General features: G+C 43.6%; 1 protein-coding gene across 1 annotated transcript in view; it reads left to right on the plus strand.

Moving 5' to 3' along the window:
• The window catches only part of MYO7B (myosin VIIB), a 51,442-nt gene that overhangs the window by 22,674 nt on the left and 11,417 nt on the right, over positions 1–17,351 (plus strand). Inside the window, exons 21-39 of the mRNA XM_054835950.1 lie at positions 775–993; positions 1,636–1,743; positions 2,332–2,508; positions 3,271–3,480; positions 4,847–5,014; positions 5,293–5,373; positions 5,949–6,076; positions 7,632–7,758; positions 9,206–9,325; positions 10,167–10,340; positions 11,351–11,578; positions 12,009–12,176; positions 12,751–12,868; positions 12,962–13,088; positions 13,855–14,024; positions 14,730–14,911; positions 15,753–15,877; positions 16,435–16,592; positions 17,084–17,237. Coding sequence (XP_054691925.1) covers positions 775–993; positions 1,636–1,743; positions 2,332–2,508; positions 3,271–3,480; positions 4,847–5,014; positions 5,293–5,373; positions 5,949–6,076; positions 7,632–7,758; positions 9,206–9,325; positions 10,167–10,340; positions 11,351–11,578; positions 12,009–12,176; positions 12,751–12,868; positions 12,962–13,088; positions 13,855–14,024; positions 14,730–14,911; positions 15,753–15,877; positions 16,435–16,592; positions 17,084–17,237 — 2,942 coding nt within the window. The remainder of the gene's footprint in view (positions 1–774; positions 994–1,635; positions 1,744–2,331; positions 2,509–3,270; positions 3,481–4,846; positions 5,015–5,292; positions 5,374–5,948; positions 6,077–7,631; positions 7,759–9,205; positions 9,326–10,166; positions 10,341–11,350; positions 11,579–12,008; positions 12,177–12,750; positions 12,869–12,961; positions 13,089–13,854; positions 14,025–14,729; positions 14,912–15,752; positions 15,878–16,434; positions 16,593–17,083; positions 17,238–17,351) is intronic.

Raw genomic sequence — 17,351 nt, forward strand, 5'->3', positions numbered from 1 at the left:
GCTCTGGTGACGTGACATATGAGTGATCTCACACTTCTTCTAGTCAGGAGTCCAAGGCTAGCGTTTGTGCATCACCACCATGCTATGAGCAAAGTGTCTTCCACAATGTTACAGGAAAACTGGGAATCTGTAAAAAATAATTATATCAATCATTACCAGAAAAATCATTATGTCATTCTCACATTATTAAAAATATTGGCTGATCTTCTATAGATGGTGGATTTTCTGGGTGAGGAAAGATACACCATATTGGGGGCACTCACATATTGTGTATTTGTGTGGCAGGGATTATTATTAATTAATATATCACATATATCCCATTCACAAGGGGCAGGAGGAGAAACTGCCAGTTTTAGTCAGAAACATTTTCTATTCTGCATCAATGATGTAATTCCTGTCTGAAGAGCCAGGCTGGTGTCCTGCGCTCTGCCTGATCCTCCTCTTCTGCTTCTCTAGGGATCATCATACCCATCTCTGCAAGGATATGCTTTTTTTTTTTTCCATTCACTTGGCTTCATTTCTGCTCTCTTCCTGCCCTTGTCATAATCCCAGGCTATCATTGTCACTTCCTAGAGCCACTCCCTAGAACAGGTCCCCAGAAGAACTTTATATAATCTATTGGCAGAAAATAAAGCATAAAGGGCAGTACCGCATTAGCCCCTTCCAGTGTCTTTATCCAGTTACTGAATTTTGTTATCTTCTACTCATCCCAACTTACTCTCAGCCTCAATGGTTTTGAACCATAATCACTTCTTTTTCCTCCATCTCCTACAGGTTATGCTGGGTTTCGGGCGCCTGCAGGCCCTCTACCGGAGCCGGCAGCTTGCTAAACAGTATGAAGCAACCCGGGCTCATATCATCAGGCTTCAAGCCATGTGCCGTGGTTATCTAATGCGTCAAAAGATAGCAGAGCAGAAGAAAGCCGTATGTGTTATACAGGCATATGCAAGGGGCATGTTTGCTCGCCGAATCTACCAGAGGATGAAGAGGGAGGTATGCTCACAGATACCTTGGGAACATGTTGTTTCTATGAAGTTCTGATAGAGATTTAATGACCAGCAAGTGTTGCCATAGCATAGCACTAGATGTGGATATTTATTTTGGGATATTTTATTTTGAACTCTTGTCAAGTATGAAAGCAAAGTTTTAAGGAGACAATCTTGTTTACTTTTGCTTTCTGTGTTATTAACATGGATCAAAACTTCATGGACAGAGCTGAAATATTTTTGACAGAAGGGAGGAAAAAAGATAAGATGTGCATGTGTATCAGTAACTCCTGCCAGGGAAGATCAATTTCTACAGCAAGGCCTGATAATGTCACTTAGGGATCCATTCAAAAGGGAATCCTAATGCAGCGTGTCTTGGTATGCGCTGCCAGAGAAAATCCTGTACTTACTACCTTGGTGGTCCATAGCACATGGGAGGCCTTTCTGTGATTTCCTTTCTGTATTAATGCTGTACAAACAGGACGAAGCCAGTTTGCAGATTTCTGCCTGTGGCCTGTTCCCTAAAATGCCAAATCTAGAACTGAGTCCATGTTGGGATAAAGTCCTGGTGTGCACAGCTTGTTAATGGCAGAACGGACCTGGCTCAGCAGTTGTTTAAGCAGTCACAGAATGGTCCTGTTCTCCACAGAACAAGTGCAGGCTGGAAGCCAGGAATATCCGCTTGAAAGAAGAGAAACGTCTCATCCATGTCCTTGGACCAGTGAAAGCAAGGGAAGAAGCCATGAGATTAGAAAAGGTAAGCATGTTGGCAGAGGAACACTGAATGCTAATGTTCCTTGGCTGACAAGATGGCTTGCCCAGCTCACACCTGTGGACTTGCTCAGAGATTTGAGCACTGCTGTATTTTAATAAAAAGCAGACATAGTTGTAAACCTATTTGTAACGATGCTTTAGAAATAGGACAAGGCAAACACATTTCTGTTTGCAGTATGAGCTGGCGCTTATAGCCAAACATGCACAATGCTATTACAGCCCCATGACACAAAACATTTTTAAATTTTAAATAATATGGATTTTTCTGCTGTTAGGAATTCTGTATTTTTCCTGTATTATCTCTTGTTGATAAAGTTCTTGAAAAACTGCACATCATTACCAACAGGCCAACAGTCTATAAGTACAGCTGTAAGAGTAAGGCCCTGCTGCTGCTGTGCTATGTCTTTGTGACTGCTTAGCACAAGCAACATACGACTTCAAATTCCAACACTGCTCTAGAAGAGCTGGACCTCACTGTCATAACACCTTTGAAATAGTGTTTCATCCTCACACCCATTCATTCTAGCAGAACAATGTTCCAGTCACACCTAACCAGCTTCTATGTTTAAAGGAATACCTGGCTACTCTGGAGAGAGAGGAGGCAGAAGCAAGACAAAGGAGGAATGCTCTTGCCTATAAACCAACAAATCACAATGTTATCAGCGACCAAGAAATGGTGGACAAAATTTTTGGGTTTTTACCTTCTATGATTGGAGGCCAAGAAGGACAGGCTCCTCTGGGTTTTGAGGTACAGAGCTCCAGACTGGTAATGGGTCATGTTCATCCCTCGTGTAAGTCCATTGACTTTGTTGGAATTCCATCAGGGGTCAATTCTGTTTAATGAACTTCTGTAAAGTGAAAGAATTACCCAAATTAGTCATCTAGACAGTCTCTTCGGGATCTGCTTTCAGAGGTCAGTTCCCAAAAGTTTTTGGTCACATGCAGTTTGGGGACTATGTATCTTCAAAAGCTACTGCACATTTGTTTCTTTGGCCCAGCAGACCCTCACCAAATAGTGCCATTCTCTGCTTTTGGCCCCAACAACATGTTCTGCTGACAGCACTGTCAGTGATTTTCCAGCTGAAACAAGCTGGAAGTTTATGACCCAAGGTATCGCATGTTCTTAAAAGCAAAATTTGAGATATACCGGTCCTGACAGCTGTGAAGGATGGAATCGGGTAGGGAGAGGTAGGCAGAGTAGAATGGTCTGGGTTAGTGCAGGATGTGAGCGATGAGATAGCACCTGGAATTTCCATCAGCAACGTGCTTGCTGAAGACCAAGACAGGAAGGTCATATGGAATGGATGTATCTTGGAAGGACAAGTTCTGAGTCCCAACGATCTGTTGATGGCAACTGAAAATGGCTTTGGGGTTAGCTGGAAAGCCAAATTCTGGAGGACCTATGGCCAAGAAAAGAAAAAAAACAAAACCAAAAACCAGCCAAAAAAGTAAAATAAGAATATCAGAGTACAGGGAAAGAAAATATGCTTTTTCCTCATGTTCTGCACAGGACTTGGAAACAAAGCCTAACAAGCTGAATGAGGTGGACCTGGACATGGTTCCCATGAGCGTGGAGCTAGAAGAGGAAGCAGATGGCTTGGAAGAGTACACCTTCCCAAAGTTTGCAGCTACTTATTTCCAGGGGTCATCTACACATACACATATCCGGAGACAACTGCGGCACCCACTACTCTACCACGATGACAAGGACAATGTCCTGGTATCTTGCTCCTTCTTGTTGTTGAACCTGTTCCCTCCATAGCCCTGGCTTCTACAGCTCCCCTTATCCTTGGGTTGGCCCAGCTCTGCCACAGCCCCAGGAACCAGAGACTTCAGTGCCAAGCAGATAGTCCTAAGCACTTGTATGAAAGTAGTAGTTCCCATCAGCATTTTTTGGCACTTTTCAGGCAGGCACTTCACACAGATACCTGCCCAACACAAGATACCTGGTCACCTTTAGTCTGTCTAAAGAGGGAACTCTGAGGCTTGTTTTGACTTCTCCAGATACCCTTTGGGGCAAAAACAGACTGGAGAGAAGAAGCACCAGAGCTCATCCATCTCTCTACTCTTGCTAGGGTTGCTGGTCTGTGAGTTAGAACAGAATGGGGAGGCCCAGGCCTCCAATTCTCCTGTTGAACTATAGCGGGATTGAGGAGAGTTTTTCTTGATGCTAAGCAGTTTTGCAGAATGGAGGATCCCATGATGCAAAAACTTCGCTATTACTTGGCTTTCTAGTTCTAGGTGTGAGAGCTCCTGGAAGCGTTCACTCCACTCCCAAGTTTTCTCTGCCTTACTCCATTTACAGCACACCTGCAAGATGCCAATAAAGGGAATGGCGAGGGCTCAGCAATCACAGAGCAAATCTGACATTCCCACTAGAGCTTCACCCTCTTCCTTTAGCATGAGAGTGTTGTGAATGTTGCTTTCATGTTGTTTGACATGAAAGTAAACTCCTGGTGTAAATGGTGGGAGAAGATGTGAATTTTAACAGCTTGGACTGGGTAAAGGAAGAAAATAGAATCATAGAATTGTTTAGGTTGGAAAAGACCTTTAAGATCAAGTCCAACCATTAACCTAGCGCTGCCAAGTCCACCACTAAACCATGTCCCTAAGCACCACATCTGCACATATTTAAATACCTCCAGGGATGGTGACTCAACCACTTCCCTGGTCAGCCTGTTCCAATGATTGACAACCATTTCGGTGAAGAAATTTTTCCTAATATCCAATCTAAACCTCCCCTGGCACAACTTGAGGTCATTTCCTCTCATCCTATCACTTGTTATTTGGGAGAAGAGATCAACACCCACCTAGCTACAACCTCCTTTCAGGTAGTTGTAGAGAGCAATAAGGCATCCCCTCAGCCTCCTTTTCTCCAGACTAAACAACCCCAGTTCCCTCAGCCGCTCCTCATAAGACTTGTTCTCTAGACCCTTTACCAGCTTCATAGCCCTTTTTTCAACATGCTCCAGCACCTCAATGTCTTTTTTGTAGTGAGACGCCAATGCTCTCATCTAAACAGGAAGAAACAGCATGAGGCCCTTGGTTCTCTTGGCAGTTTCTGACTGTGCTTTCTGCTACTACAGGCTTCTCTAGTTGTATGGGTTATCATCCTGAGGTTCATGGGGGACCTGCCAGAGCCAGCAATGTTTGCCAGGAATGCCACCAGCAAGAGCGGCTCTGTGATGACACAGATATATGACACACTTGGCAAGAAAAACCAGGTCCAGTTCAGGAACGACAGCCCAGATATGGTGAGAGGAGCAGGATATGTTTGTATTTTCATTTGCTTTCCTTGGTTTCTATGCTGTTCTACCAAAAGTGAGAAGAGCAAAGGAACCCTTTCATGCTACTGTACTTGAAATGCCAGAAGTGCAAAAGGGCCCCTGTCAGTCCTAGAAGGACACTGCAGCTCCTTCTGGCGGGGGGGGGACAAAACATAAACATCTCCATTTTAGCATCTTTCCTTCCTTAATGAATCATTCTTGTGGTGCATTAAAGTAATTTCCTCTAATGGTAATGTGTGTTGTAGAGACAAAGCAGAAAGGATAACAAGATTTCCAAAGGGATCTCTTCCCTGAAGCTGAAACGGTCATCCAAGTTGACAGGGAAGGTAAGAGATGGAAATGAATTGCTTCCCCTAAGTCTTTTTGCCTGGAACCGTGTCTTCACCTTCTGACAGATGTTATGTGACAGCAGCCTCCCAGCTGGGAACCTGTTCCACTGCCAAGCCAGTGCAGCCCTGTGTATGGGATACCTGGTGCACTATTCTTCTTTTAAAACTAACCCCACGTGCACTGCTGTCATTTGTTCTTCGGCAGATTCACTTCATCCCTTCCTGCTGAAGAGTGATGCCTGAACACAGGGGACAATTTATTATGGAGAATTGTTGGTATTACAGAACAGTTTGCCCAAAGCCCTGAGCAAACTGAGAACCACCATGTCCTTAGGGCTGTACAGACAGTACAAGACAGTTCTCCTAGCCAGTAATAGTGCTGTAACACTGCATTTTATGAGTTAGCTTGAGACTGGGGCAAATACAGTCTGTTCCTAACTGCTCCTGCAAGCAGAAAGAGTTTTAGCCAGAAAGACAGAGAAGGAATAGATAGAGCTCTCATTTCTGGGAGAGCTGCCTGGTAAGAGGGAAGGTTTCTAGAACAGTCCGGGGTTCTGCTTGGTTTCTTTCAGGTGACAGACCAGCTGAGAAGTGGAGAAGAGGCTTTTCAGGAGGACAGCTCAATCTCTGAGAGACCTATGTCCAACCTAGAAAAAGTGCACTTCATTATCGGCAATGCAATTTTGCGCCCTGCCATCAGGTAGGAAATTTGTACCTCCTTCCTAGGACCAGGCACCCATTACATCAAGGAAATCCAGCATCTCCTTTCCACAGTCCTGGGGCATTTTCCAAATGCTGGAAATGTCTCACATTTATCTCTGGGGATTCCTGACTGAAAGTCTAAGCTAGTCAAATAGAACTGAGACTGTAGGCCACACACCTCTTTGGAGTATGGTTCACCTTTATCAGAGGGGATGGAGAATGACTCCCTTCCTTACTGCCTTTTCTGGCATCTTCATCTTGTAATTTAGGTCAGCCGCCTCCATGTATGGCTTTCTGAATACCCCACAGATACGCAATAGGGCAGACTTCAGGGCTGTAATCCAATAACAGCTGAAGGTGGAACACAGCCCTAGTATGAGGGAGAAGAAACACTCAGAAGAGACAATAAGAAGTATGGAGTTAATGTACAGTACGTGTATGAGAGGTGTTCGTAACCTCAGTTTCTCAGTAGCCTGTTTGTGAGCCCTCAAGCAACGTCTCCAAATCAGGGACGATTGAAGGCCTGGCTTGCTGAGGATGTCAGCCACTAGAAGAAGAAATCCTGCTTACAAGTGGTGTGAGGCTGGACTTTAGGCCAAGCATGGTGTGAGGATGAGACAGAAGCTGGTTGGTTCTGACCTGACCCTGTGAATTCTCTCCTCCAAGGTAGCCCATTTTAGCTTATGCAACACTTCTGTAACAAAGCCTATAGGCACAGACCCTGCCTTGACCTCAGTCCTGGGCTGTGTTCCTCTCTACATAGTTGCTCCGAAGCAGATCCTCAGCTGGCAAAAATTCCCTTCAATCAATGTATCGTAACAGCCACAGGCTAAGTATCTATTCCCTCAGTCTGTGTTTCATCACGTCCTATCTGGGAACAAAAATCTCATCCACCTTGTGTCCTCCCACATCAGACTTTCCAAATGTGTGTGCCAAGAGTCCAGAAAATTTAAGATGATTTTTAAATACCAGTTTTGTTTGTATGCAGATTTTTGCATCTGTTTCCCATATGTCCTTGCTGCAGGCAACTTGCATTTTCAGAAGCTCATTCTGAAGCACCCTTTCCAAATACTCACTCCAAGTTTACTAAAAATATAAAATTAAGCAGGGTGTCCCACATCCTTATCCCAAAATCCACGTATGAGCAGACAGACAAGAACCATGACATACAATCCACATACAGTAGAGAGCTTAGAGCAAGTTTCACACATGGAGGGACAGCAATGCCATTTCACAGCTGGATGACCAGACAATTGTTATCCCTGCACAGTCCCTCTGCCTGTCACAGGAGGTAATCCAGCATGGGAATTGCACTTGAACTGCTAGAGTAACAAGGAGTGGCAAAGAGCACTAAGTCTACCTTGAGCCTTTTCCTGCCAAAGTCAATGACAGTTATTTCCTGATATGACAGGTGGTATCCTAGCTAACTTGGTTAAACCTAGCTCAGATCCACTTCATCATGCTGCAGTCATGCCAAGTTTGCAGTGGAAACTTAGCCAAAAACAGTTCAGACAGTGAATCATTATCTGTTGCTTTCATGTGTTTTATTACAGAGATGAGATTTATTGCCAGATTTGCAAACAACTCACCGAAAACAGCAACAGGAGCAGCTATGCTCGAGGCTGGATCCTTCTGTCACTTTGCCTTGGTTGCTTTCCTCCTTCAGACACATTTGTGAAGGTACACTACTAACCCTTCCTACAGCAGCTTAAATGCCTTCGCTGATCTGGTTTCTTATGTTTTGATACAAATAGTCATATAAACTGTTTGGCTGCCATAGCAGCTGGTGCTGTGATTTTAGTAGAAACTATCTCATCTCCTATGCTTATCTGGGAATTTAGACAAATGACTGCTGTACTCACATTTAATTTTTTTTCATTACATGCCATACAAGTCAGGTTCTGTTGTTGATTGCAGCCCTCATTTAGATCTGTAATCTCCAAAGAATCTGGCAAATTTTATCCTCTCCAGTTCTTCATTCCAGCATTTAAAAGCTGTCTCCAGTTACAATTCTAGTGATTAAATATACTCAGGAGTCCAGTATAAAATCACTCCTCATATTTTACCAGTCCTTACCCTACATCTCCAAGCCCTACAAAATCCAATAGAGAGTTGTGCTTTTTCATAATTTTCTTAAATACGTTAATGTCCAAATTTAAATGGATGATAAATCCAGTTCTTCACAGAAAAAAACCCAAAACAAACCAACAACACAACTTGTGGCTCCAACTTGACATTAGTCTTCCTCCTAGGTCTTAGAGGCAAACAGAATCCAAGTTATCCCTGAATCTTCAGCCTTGCTTTATTGACACTCTAGCTGAAATGATTAATCTAATCATAAATTCTGCCAAGTGGCCACTACTTGGAATAAAACCAGACACAAGCCATAGACATTTTGACACCAGACAATCCAAAGTCTGTGAATCATGCAGAATTCACAAAAGAACTGACTTCCTCGAGTTCTCTTTTCCTAAATCCATACCCTATCTCTAGGAATATTCTTAATTATTAAAATAACCAGGTGACTGACCTAAATGACTGACCAGGTGACTGCACTAAATACAAGTATGTAAATACCAGTCCATGCTTATACCACATCATCCAAGATAACAGAGTCATACAAATTCCAAAAGCTCAGTTTATCCAATCTTTCTCTTCCAAAGTCCAATCTTAATCATGGACTTCAACTATTGACATTGCCAGAGAACTTAGTAAAACTAAAAGTAACCGTAATCAGCAGTCCTAACCTGCAATTAGCCCTCTTCCCAGCACTTTGGTTCATACAGAATGTCACAAGACTTCAGGGTCCTCGGTTGGAAACACTAACCCTTGCTCTACCCTAATCATAAGAATAAAGTCTCCACTGTCTAATATTCATCATACGGTTAAACACAACAAACAGACTGACACAAGCCTTCCTCTTTAGTCTAAAAGCTTTGCAGAATGAGGGAAAACTTGGTGTCTCAAACCTCCTTTTCCAAATCAATAATCCCAACCCTAACCTTTAACACTTTCTGGTGAACTGTAAGCTAACATCACTCTAATCTAATCTATCAGCTGCAGAAGTTTTCTAGTGGTTTATGAGGATTAGTGTTTCCTAACGCTTTCTTATGCTCTGTGTATGTAGTACCTGTTGAATTTCATCCACCATGGGCCCACAGGCTATGCACCATATTGTGCTGAACGTCTGAGACGTACCTATGTCAACGGAGCACGGACTGAACCTCCGAGCTGGCTGGAACTTCAGGTAGCAACTCCCTTTTTGATAATTTATATTGATCTGTGTCATTTTATGCTGAATGTTATTTACTAACCTGTGCTAACAGATCTTCCTAAGTCCAATAATGGAAATAAATTGCACAAGGGGATTAAAAACCAGCTGCCTTGTTCTGGACAGCTTCTTAGATAGACCTCTTCTGGCTATTCAGTTAATCTAAACCCAGTAGAGGATGTAAGTTAAAAGCTGCAACACATAATTTGTAAGGAGATACCTCCATCCACTCAGGAGCCACAGGCCAGAACCACCTCCTCAGGAAGCTCTTACCATCATTTGTGGAAAGAACTGAACAGGGCTTATGCTTTTAAAATGGAGGGAGTGTGTATGATAGGGCTACATCACCCTCCCCCCTTCCATTAATTGTCACCCTAGTAATTAGAAGTCACACACACACACACACAATGCCCCCTTAAGTGAAGACCTCAGTTCAGTTCCTTCATAAATCTGAGTGATCCCTAACAACACCTCCCTCAGCAAATGCTTGCTGCAGGCAAGTAAGGCTATACCCAAAAGTCATCAGGCCAAATAAGGCTCACAAAAAGTCTTATCAGTCTACACTGTTATGTGATAATCAACTCCCCTGAGCTATGGGGAGGAGGGAACTTGATTCCAGTGCTGCTCCAGGGATGTAATTTATGTTTAAGACTCACCATGCATTGAAGAAACTGTGTGGATGTTAGAGATTCACTTAAAGATTGTTGACTAGGGTGTACAGTGTGTGGAACTCTTAAATCTAAATGCCTTCTTCATTCTTCACAGAAAAGTTAGGTTTGACCATAATTTGTTTCTCTCATTTGACTCTGACTTACAGGCAACAAAGCAGAAGAAACCCATTATGTTTAATGTCACCCTGATGAATGGCCAAAGCATGACTGTCCCTGCAGATTCTGCTTCCATTGCCAAAGAGATCTGTCAGTTCATAGCAGATAAAACGAAACTGAAGGATTTGTTTGGTTTTTCGCTCTACATTGCTGTGTTTGATAAGGTAAAGTGTAGAAAAATAGAATGAAAGCTCCCTTCTCTTTCTGTGGAGATGCTGCTGTCTACCCAGCCTCACTGAGGACTCCCTCTGACTTCTCGGAGCATCCCTGTCCCAGCCCTACGCTCAGAGCAAATCAGTTCTGAATCCCAGCTGAATCTCAGGACCTGATAATCCTATTCTGCCTTTCTGATGGCTAGCCACTTAGATATTCCTGCTGGAGGCCTCTGAGGTTTCCTTTGCCAGGTCACATATTGACCAGTGTCCCTGCTCCCATGCACGGGCAGTGCAGCACTGTGGTCTCCCCACCATGTTCTGGGATCCCACCTGCCCGTCATGCATGCAGCACTGCAGAGCTTCTGGCGCAGGGTGAAACTAGCAGGTCTCACGCACTAGGAATCTCTGCTCAAAGACATATTTTCCACCTGCACTACTGCACATAACTTTCTTGTCCTGTGTTACAGTGCTGCTGATGCATCCCCTATCTTGTGGCATTGAGAGCCAAGGTCCTTGCCAGGGCTGCAGCTGTTAGCTCACATGCTGGCGTTTTAGCTTCTCCTTCCCTTTGCCTTTTCTTTTTTTTTTTTTTTTTACAGTAATGCTGTAAAACAGACATATACAGCAGGACAATGTCTTGGTGCTCAGAGTTAGGCACCAAAGTTAGTTTGCCTAACCAGAGTTAGGCAAACAAATTAATTCAGAAATGGAACTTTGGTTAAGATTAGGGCAACACTTGCATGTGCACTTAAGAGGATATACAGGGAATAAACAAAGTACAAGGAGACAAATAGAAGACTGCAAACCAGAGCTGCTTTGTCTTATCTTCCAACTTATTTTTCCCAATACCATCCTTGTGCATAAAAATACACACATTTACCAAAGTATAACTTGCACATCCATCTGCTTACCTTGTCAGAGTTTTTCTTGCTGTCAGGAGACAAGGAACTTTGGCTTTGTTGTCTTTCACTCAGATCCAAAACAGGCAGGCCTGTAAATGCAGCGTCCTTTTGCTTTAGGTCTGGTCACTGGGTGGGGGACGAGATCATGTCCTGGATGCCATCTCTCAGTGCGAACAGCTAGTGAAGGAGCGGGGCATACACGAACGCAATGCGCCCTGGCGACTCTACTTCCGGAAAGAAATCTTCACCCCCTGGCACAACTCCCAGGAGGATCCTATCAGCACTGATCTCATTTATCACCAAATCATTCGTGGCATCCGGTTTGGAGAGTACCGTTGTGAGAAGGTGGGTCTTCTTATTCATCCTCCTGAAGAGACAAAACTATATTAACATTTTCCACATTAAAAAGCAGGAAGATAAATGAAGTTTCTAGTGGCTGTGAACAACCCTTCCCTTCTTAATGGACGGTTCCTGTCCAGGTATTTGTGCCAGCTGTCACACTGGCAGCTGTGATTAATACATTATCTTTTCAGTTCATGTGGCAGCTGGAGAAATGTCCAAAGGGGCAATTTAGGTCCTTTTAAAATGTCTTTTCTAATAATCTCTTTGATGTTATGATTGTGTAAAGTTCCTCTCTGTATGCTGGATGACTATCAAGAGTTTTCCAGACAAAAATGGAGAAAACCCCATTCCTAAACTGGCTTCAAAGTTGAATGAGGCTGGCTGGACTTTGTGACATCTTACTAGGCCTCTTTTAACGGATTAATTTTTTCAGGAGGAGGATTTGGTAGAGATAGGTGCAAAATATTGTTACATCCAGTTTGGAGATTCCATCCACAATGAACTTGTGCAGAAGGTGCTCCATGACTGTATCCCAGTGAAACAGCTGAAGTCCAAGCCCCTGGAAAAGTGGGTGAGCCTGATAACCTACGCACATGCTAAGGTAAGAGGCACTGCTGGGTAACCACTCCCAAGCACCAGCTTCTCCTTCTGTCACCATTTCCTTTTATGAATAGTCGGTTGAGGGAAGAAGGAAAAAACAACTCCGTTTGTATATCCCGAATAGTTAATTAAGACTGGGAGAGCAAAGAACCTTTCCACTCACTCTTCCATAAGGACTCAGTAGGGGAGCAGGACGAAGAAAAGTATATTTAAATCTCTGAATAGAGTATCTTTTAAGGCTCTCTATCTTATATCTGACAATGCAGTCAGGATAGGCATGGGATGGAATGATCTGAGTTATATATACCTGAATTATTTCCATGGCACCCAAAGTATATTAGACTCTGAACAGATAAGTCAGTGGGGATTTGAGGGAAATTTGGGATCCACATGCCTGTGGGCAGCCTCAGCTGCATGTGGCTTGGGCCCGTGGAGGCTGTTTCTGATCTGACTTTCTCCAGGTACCCTTGACACCAGTGATAGCAGAGGGCTGTTGGGAACCTCTGGGATCATGCCTGCAGATCATGCAAACTAGATTTTACTGAGAAAACCTTGGGTATCTTTTTATATTGCAGGCCCCATACACACAGGACCATCTCTCCCGTCAGACTGTGAAGGAACAACTTGTAGATTTTGCTCGCTTTCAGTGGCCTTTGCTTTTTTCCCGATTCTTTGAAGTCACTAAGTTTTCAGGTAATGCCTGGAGCCTGGGAGTAGAGGATGGATGTGAGATCAATAGAGGAGGACTTGTATAGCATTGATAAGGAGGTTTTTCTGCATTTTCAGGACCCAGCTTGCCCAAGAACCACTTTATCGTTGCCATAAATTGGAAAGGTATCTGCTTCTTGGATGAGTCAGAAAAGCGGCTCCTTGAGCTGACCTTCCCAGAGATAACTGGCATTCACACCAACAGGTGAGTGCCCCAGAAAGACAAGATGTGAAGAAGGCATCTCTGCCCAGATTCAAAGGGTGTTCCATGTAGGATGGAGGTGTACTTTCTCTGCTGTCCCCCTAGGTGATTTGATCTGAGCCTGGAAAGGTGGTTTAGCATAGGTCTGGGGAACAAAATGGGACAAGTTCTGACCAGCTGGTAAAGGAAATACTGAAACAGCTGAATCTTCCCAGCTGGTGGAAGGAAAGATGATCCTGCTCAGTCAGAAAGGTGTTAGGAAGCACAGACATGCATCAAGACAAGAAAGGCCCAAATAACTAACATAGTTAAGCCATCATCTGTTATGTATGCTAGGAGTTCGTATACTTCTCAGGTGTAATGGACCTGAGCAGTGTAACTGAGGAAAGAAGGTAACCATTGGTAACCATTGGCTTGCTGAGGGCACACATCCTTGCATCAGATCACTCAGAGAATAAGGTCTTACATACACAAAAAATACCTCTGTGAGGACTGTCACAGATTTAATTAGTTGCCATGTTACTCCAAAAGAATGGTGTTCTTTTGTCTATATTGAAGCATTTTTGTACAAAACATGGTGGAGTCCAGAGTCAACCTGAACCACTTCAGTCCTTCACACCTACCAACTCATGAGAAGGCAAATTAAGAACTACCAATACTCGCTGTAAGGGAGTTGTCTGCAAGGGGGCACAGGCGCAGTGGCTGTGATTGCAGATGGGTCTGCAAGTTTTTCAGATGCTCTGGTAACTAACTGTTGAATAATACGCAGGGCAGTGAAGTCATTTGGACAGAGTTGCACTCTCATCACACTTCGTGCCGAGGAGTTTGTCCTGACATCTGTAAACAGTGTTGTCATTGCTGAACTGGTGGTCATGTTCCTGGAAGGACTGAAGAAGAGATCACGATTCGCTGTGGCAATGCATGAGAAAAAACCCCAAGGTAAATCCTATAACTTTACTACAGGGTGGGAAAGAAATCTTGAGAGAACCCACAGCACTTGTTTGAAAGAGCTCAAAGGGAAGTGGGAGAACTTCAGCAAGAGTCCCTTTGCTCCAGGAGGAATGCATAGTGATCACCACAGCAATACAGAGGACAAGTCAATGTGATTCAATGCCTTTGCATATAAATTACCCTTCCTACTCCCTTCTATTTCTTTGTGTATTTAATTTAGATATTATAGTGTCCAACAACTCAGCTTGCTTATAGTAGAAAGTTGGAGCTGAGATCCGTGGAAGTACTTCCCAGAAAAGTTTCACAGAGGTGGTAAACTGGAAGTTTCTGTGGAATATAGTTCACTGGAACAGACAAGAGGGGATTAAAATGTAAACGTTAACTTCACCTACTTACAGCTAGTGAGTTTCTTTCCATGCTTTGCTGCCAGTTCTAGACACAAATTCAGCACCCATTTGAATCAAATGGAGTTTTGCCATTGCCCCCAGTGGGTGAAAATCAGGCCGTCAGAGGAAATTGAAGTGATTTCTCTGAAGTGTTACTGGATAATTAGCTGTATTTACACAAATCACTTTCTATTGCTAATTGAATTCAGGCCTTCAAAATACAATTCCCTTGTCTTTCATGTTGCAATCCCTTTGCATTTTCTTGGACTGTCAAGCCTGAACAGTACCCCCTTATTCCATTTTCCAGAAGACCCTGCCATCCTGTCCTTCAAGAAGGGAGACTTGCTTATCTTCACTGAAGACAAAAGGCTGGATGCAAACTCTGGCTGGATCTATGCCCAGAATGAAAGGACAGGCAAAACAGGGAATGTATTTTTGGAAGAGATCTACATCATTCCTTCTCTCACAAAACCCTCTAGTCAAGTGCTGGTAAGAAAAGTTGAGCACTCTCTTTGAAGAGACTGGAAGATAAATGATAATAACAGTGTTAAATACGATTAAATTTATAACTGGAAGTTAATTGTTCCTCCAAATTCAGACAAGTTCTATATCTCCCATGGAAGCAAAGCATTTCATTCTGTCCTGTCTGAAAACAAAATTAAACCTAGCCCAAACTCTAAGGAGAAGACTGCAGTTGCACAAAAGCAATGACTTTCAAAAAAAAGGGTCTGTTCACCATTAGGGACTTTAGTGCCTGGAATTGGTAGCGGTTAATGCAAATGAGCGTGCTGTTGAATTTTCCTGTATTCATGCTGGGCTGGATCGGTGATCATACATTATGTCTCAAGGGAAGCTCTAAGAGGTACTTTTTAAAGTACAGCAGGGTACTTTAAAAGAATATGCTATTTGAGGGAGTCAAGATTTCTCATTGATCGCTCTGTTTGCTGACAATTTTATCTTTAGTTTTGGAGACTTGGTATATTGGATACTGTGTTAAACAAGTAAAAAGCTGAAAAAAGTGAAGGAAAAACACACCAGTGATAATCAGGTGCATTTGTAACAAGTGTTGTGCTTTGGATAATCACACACATTTTGATGGTCACTACTGTTGGGTCTATGGAAATTAATTCCTTGAGCTGACTACTCCCAAGTCTTTCTGGAGTCTCTGAAGATGCTGCTTAAGGGACAGAAGATCTTCTGCAGCACAGAGCACTCAAGCTTAGTATACACCATCTGTGCATATATGCTGAGTACCACCTGACAGTTTGTGCCACAGAGACACACTTTGCCTGTGTCCACGTGACGTCTTTATGTGGCTGTGTCATTCCAGAGTTTGCTGATGATGTCTCCAGACCAGAGGACAGCTTCACAGAACTCCTACATGGATGAACCTGATGAAGAGGATCTCAAAGTGAAGCCTTACACCCTAGAGGAGTTCTCCTATGAACACTTCAGGTGAAGCTCTCTGTGTAGTGTGTGCCCTAGGAAAGTTCTAGTTGATCTTTAGTGATCCTTAAAGCCTAGGATGTAACAGCATCTCCCATTTCTGATTGGGTTTCTTCTCTTTGTTCCCTGTAATGAAGTGTGACTTTGGACATGCAGAGATTATGGCACATGGCCTGCTTGTATCTTTTGTCCGCAGAAATGCAAAGGGAAGGGTAGAAGAACCCCAGCTGGACATTTTTCTTTTCTTTCCCGCAGGCCCTATTATTACTTCTCACCCCTTCTTCAGCACTTACCAGTTAGCTAGGGTACGCAACGTCACAGGCCTCGGAGAGTAAGGGAAAAAATAGTCTTCTAAAACCTCTCTCTTTTTTGCAAGCCTTCTCCCTTCTAGATCTAAAAGAATATATATTTTCCTGTTCTTGTTGACCTGCATAATCAAAGGAGATATGAGATCACTGTCTTGGGAAAGAACGTGCCTAGAGAGAAGTCTCTGTGATAGCGACCTCCTATGTTCATAACAATACTGATCCAGTAATTTTGTATTGCCTGCACTTGTCTTCATTCAGGACTCCTGAGAAGGAATCCATCAGCAAAGCTGTCCTCCAGAAATCCCGTGGGCGCAGTCATCTGTGGGCACACTCTAAGGAGCCCTTGAAACAGCCCTTGCTGAAGACAGCATGCACAGACCCTGATCTTCGGGACTTGGCTTGTCAGGCCTTCATTGATATCCTTTCACTCTTCTCTTTGGGACCTGAGGACACTCAGGGGAAGGAAGAGCTAGCTACCTCCTCTAAACCCACCTCTATTGAGATAATACCACATCCATGTTTCAAGGGATACATTTACATCAAGGTGGGGGGTATCAACTCTGCACAACTTAGCGTTGTTTCCCTTGTCTACAGAGGAAAGGTTCCTATTCCCTCCCAGTGCTCCACAACTCCTGATGGCTCACTTAACGGAGAACTTGGCATTAGGAATGAATGAGATTTACTACATATGCCCAGAGCAAGTTGCTGCTACAGTACAAACCACAGCCAAGCGGTGACTACTGCACAGGGAAAAGGGGTAGGGGACAGGCAGGGAATATGTTCCAGACACTCCTCCCAGTATTTGCCATTTAGACATCAACAGATTCACTAACATGTTAGGATCCAGGTGAGACTTTCCATTCACCTTCCAAAATTTGCCTGCTTTTGTCCTTAACAGCACATTCACCCATCATGAAATTCATGGGAGACTATCCCTCAAAACAGGCACACTCCTCTGTGGAAGTCACTGACCAGATATTTGTAGCAGCTATCCAGGAGGAAGTCTTGCGGGATGAGATTTACTGTCAGATTATGAAGCAACTGACTGAGAACAGAAACAGGTACTCACCTGGGTGCAAACACCGTGCTTCTGCAGAGCCAGGGCTTGAGTGCAGATAGTGAGGAGGAATCCCTGCCACACCTTTGATGACGTGAGAGCAGAGGGGAAGGATGGC

This window comes from Grus americana, chromosome 9 (assembly GCF_028858705.1).
Source record: "Grus americana isolate bGruAme1 chromosome 9, bGruAme1.mat, whole genome shotgun sequence".
In the NCBI taxonomy this organism is placed as follows: domain Eukaryota; kingdom Metazoa; phylum Chordata; class Aves; order Gruiformes; family Gruidae; genus Grus; species Grus americana.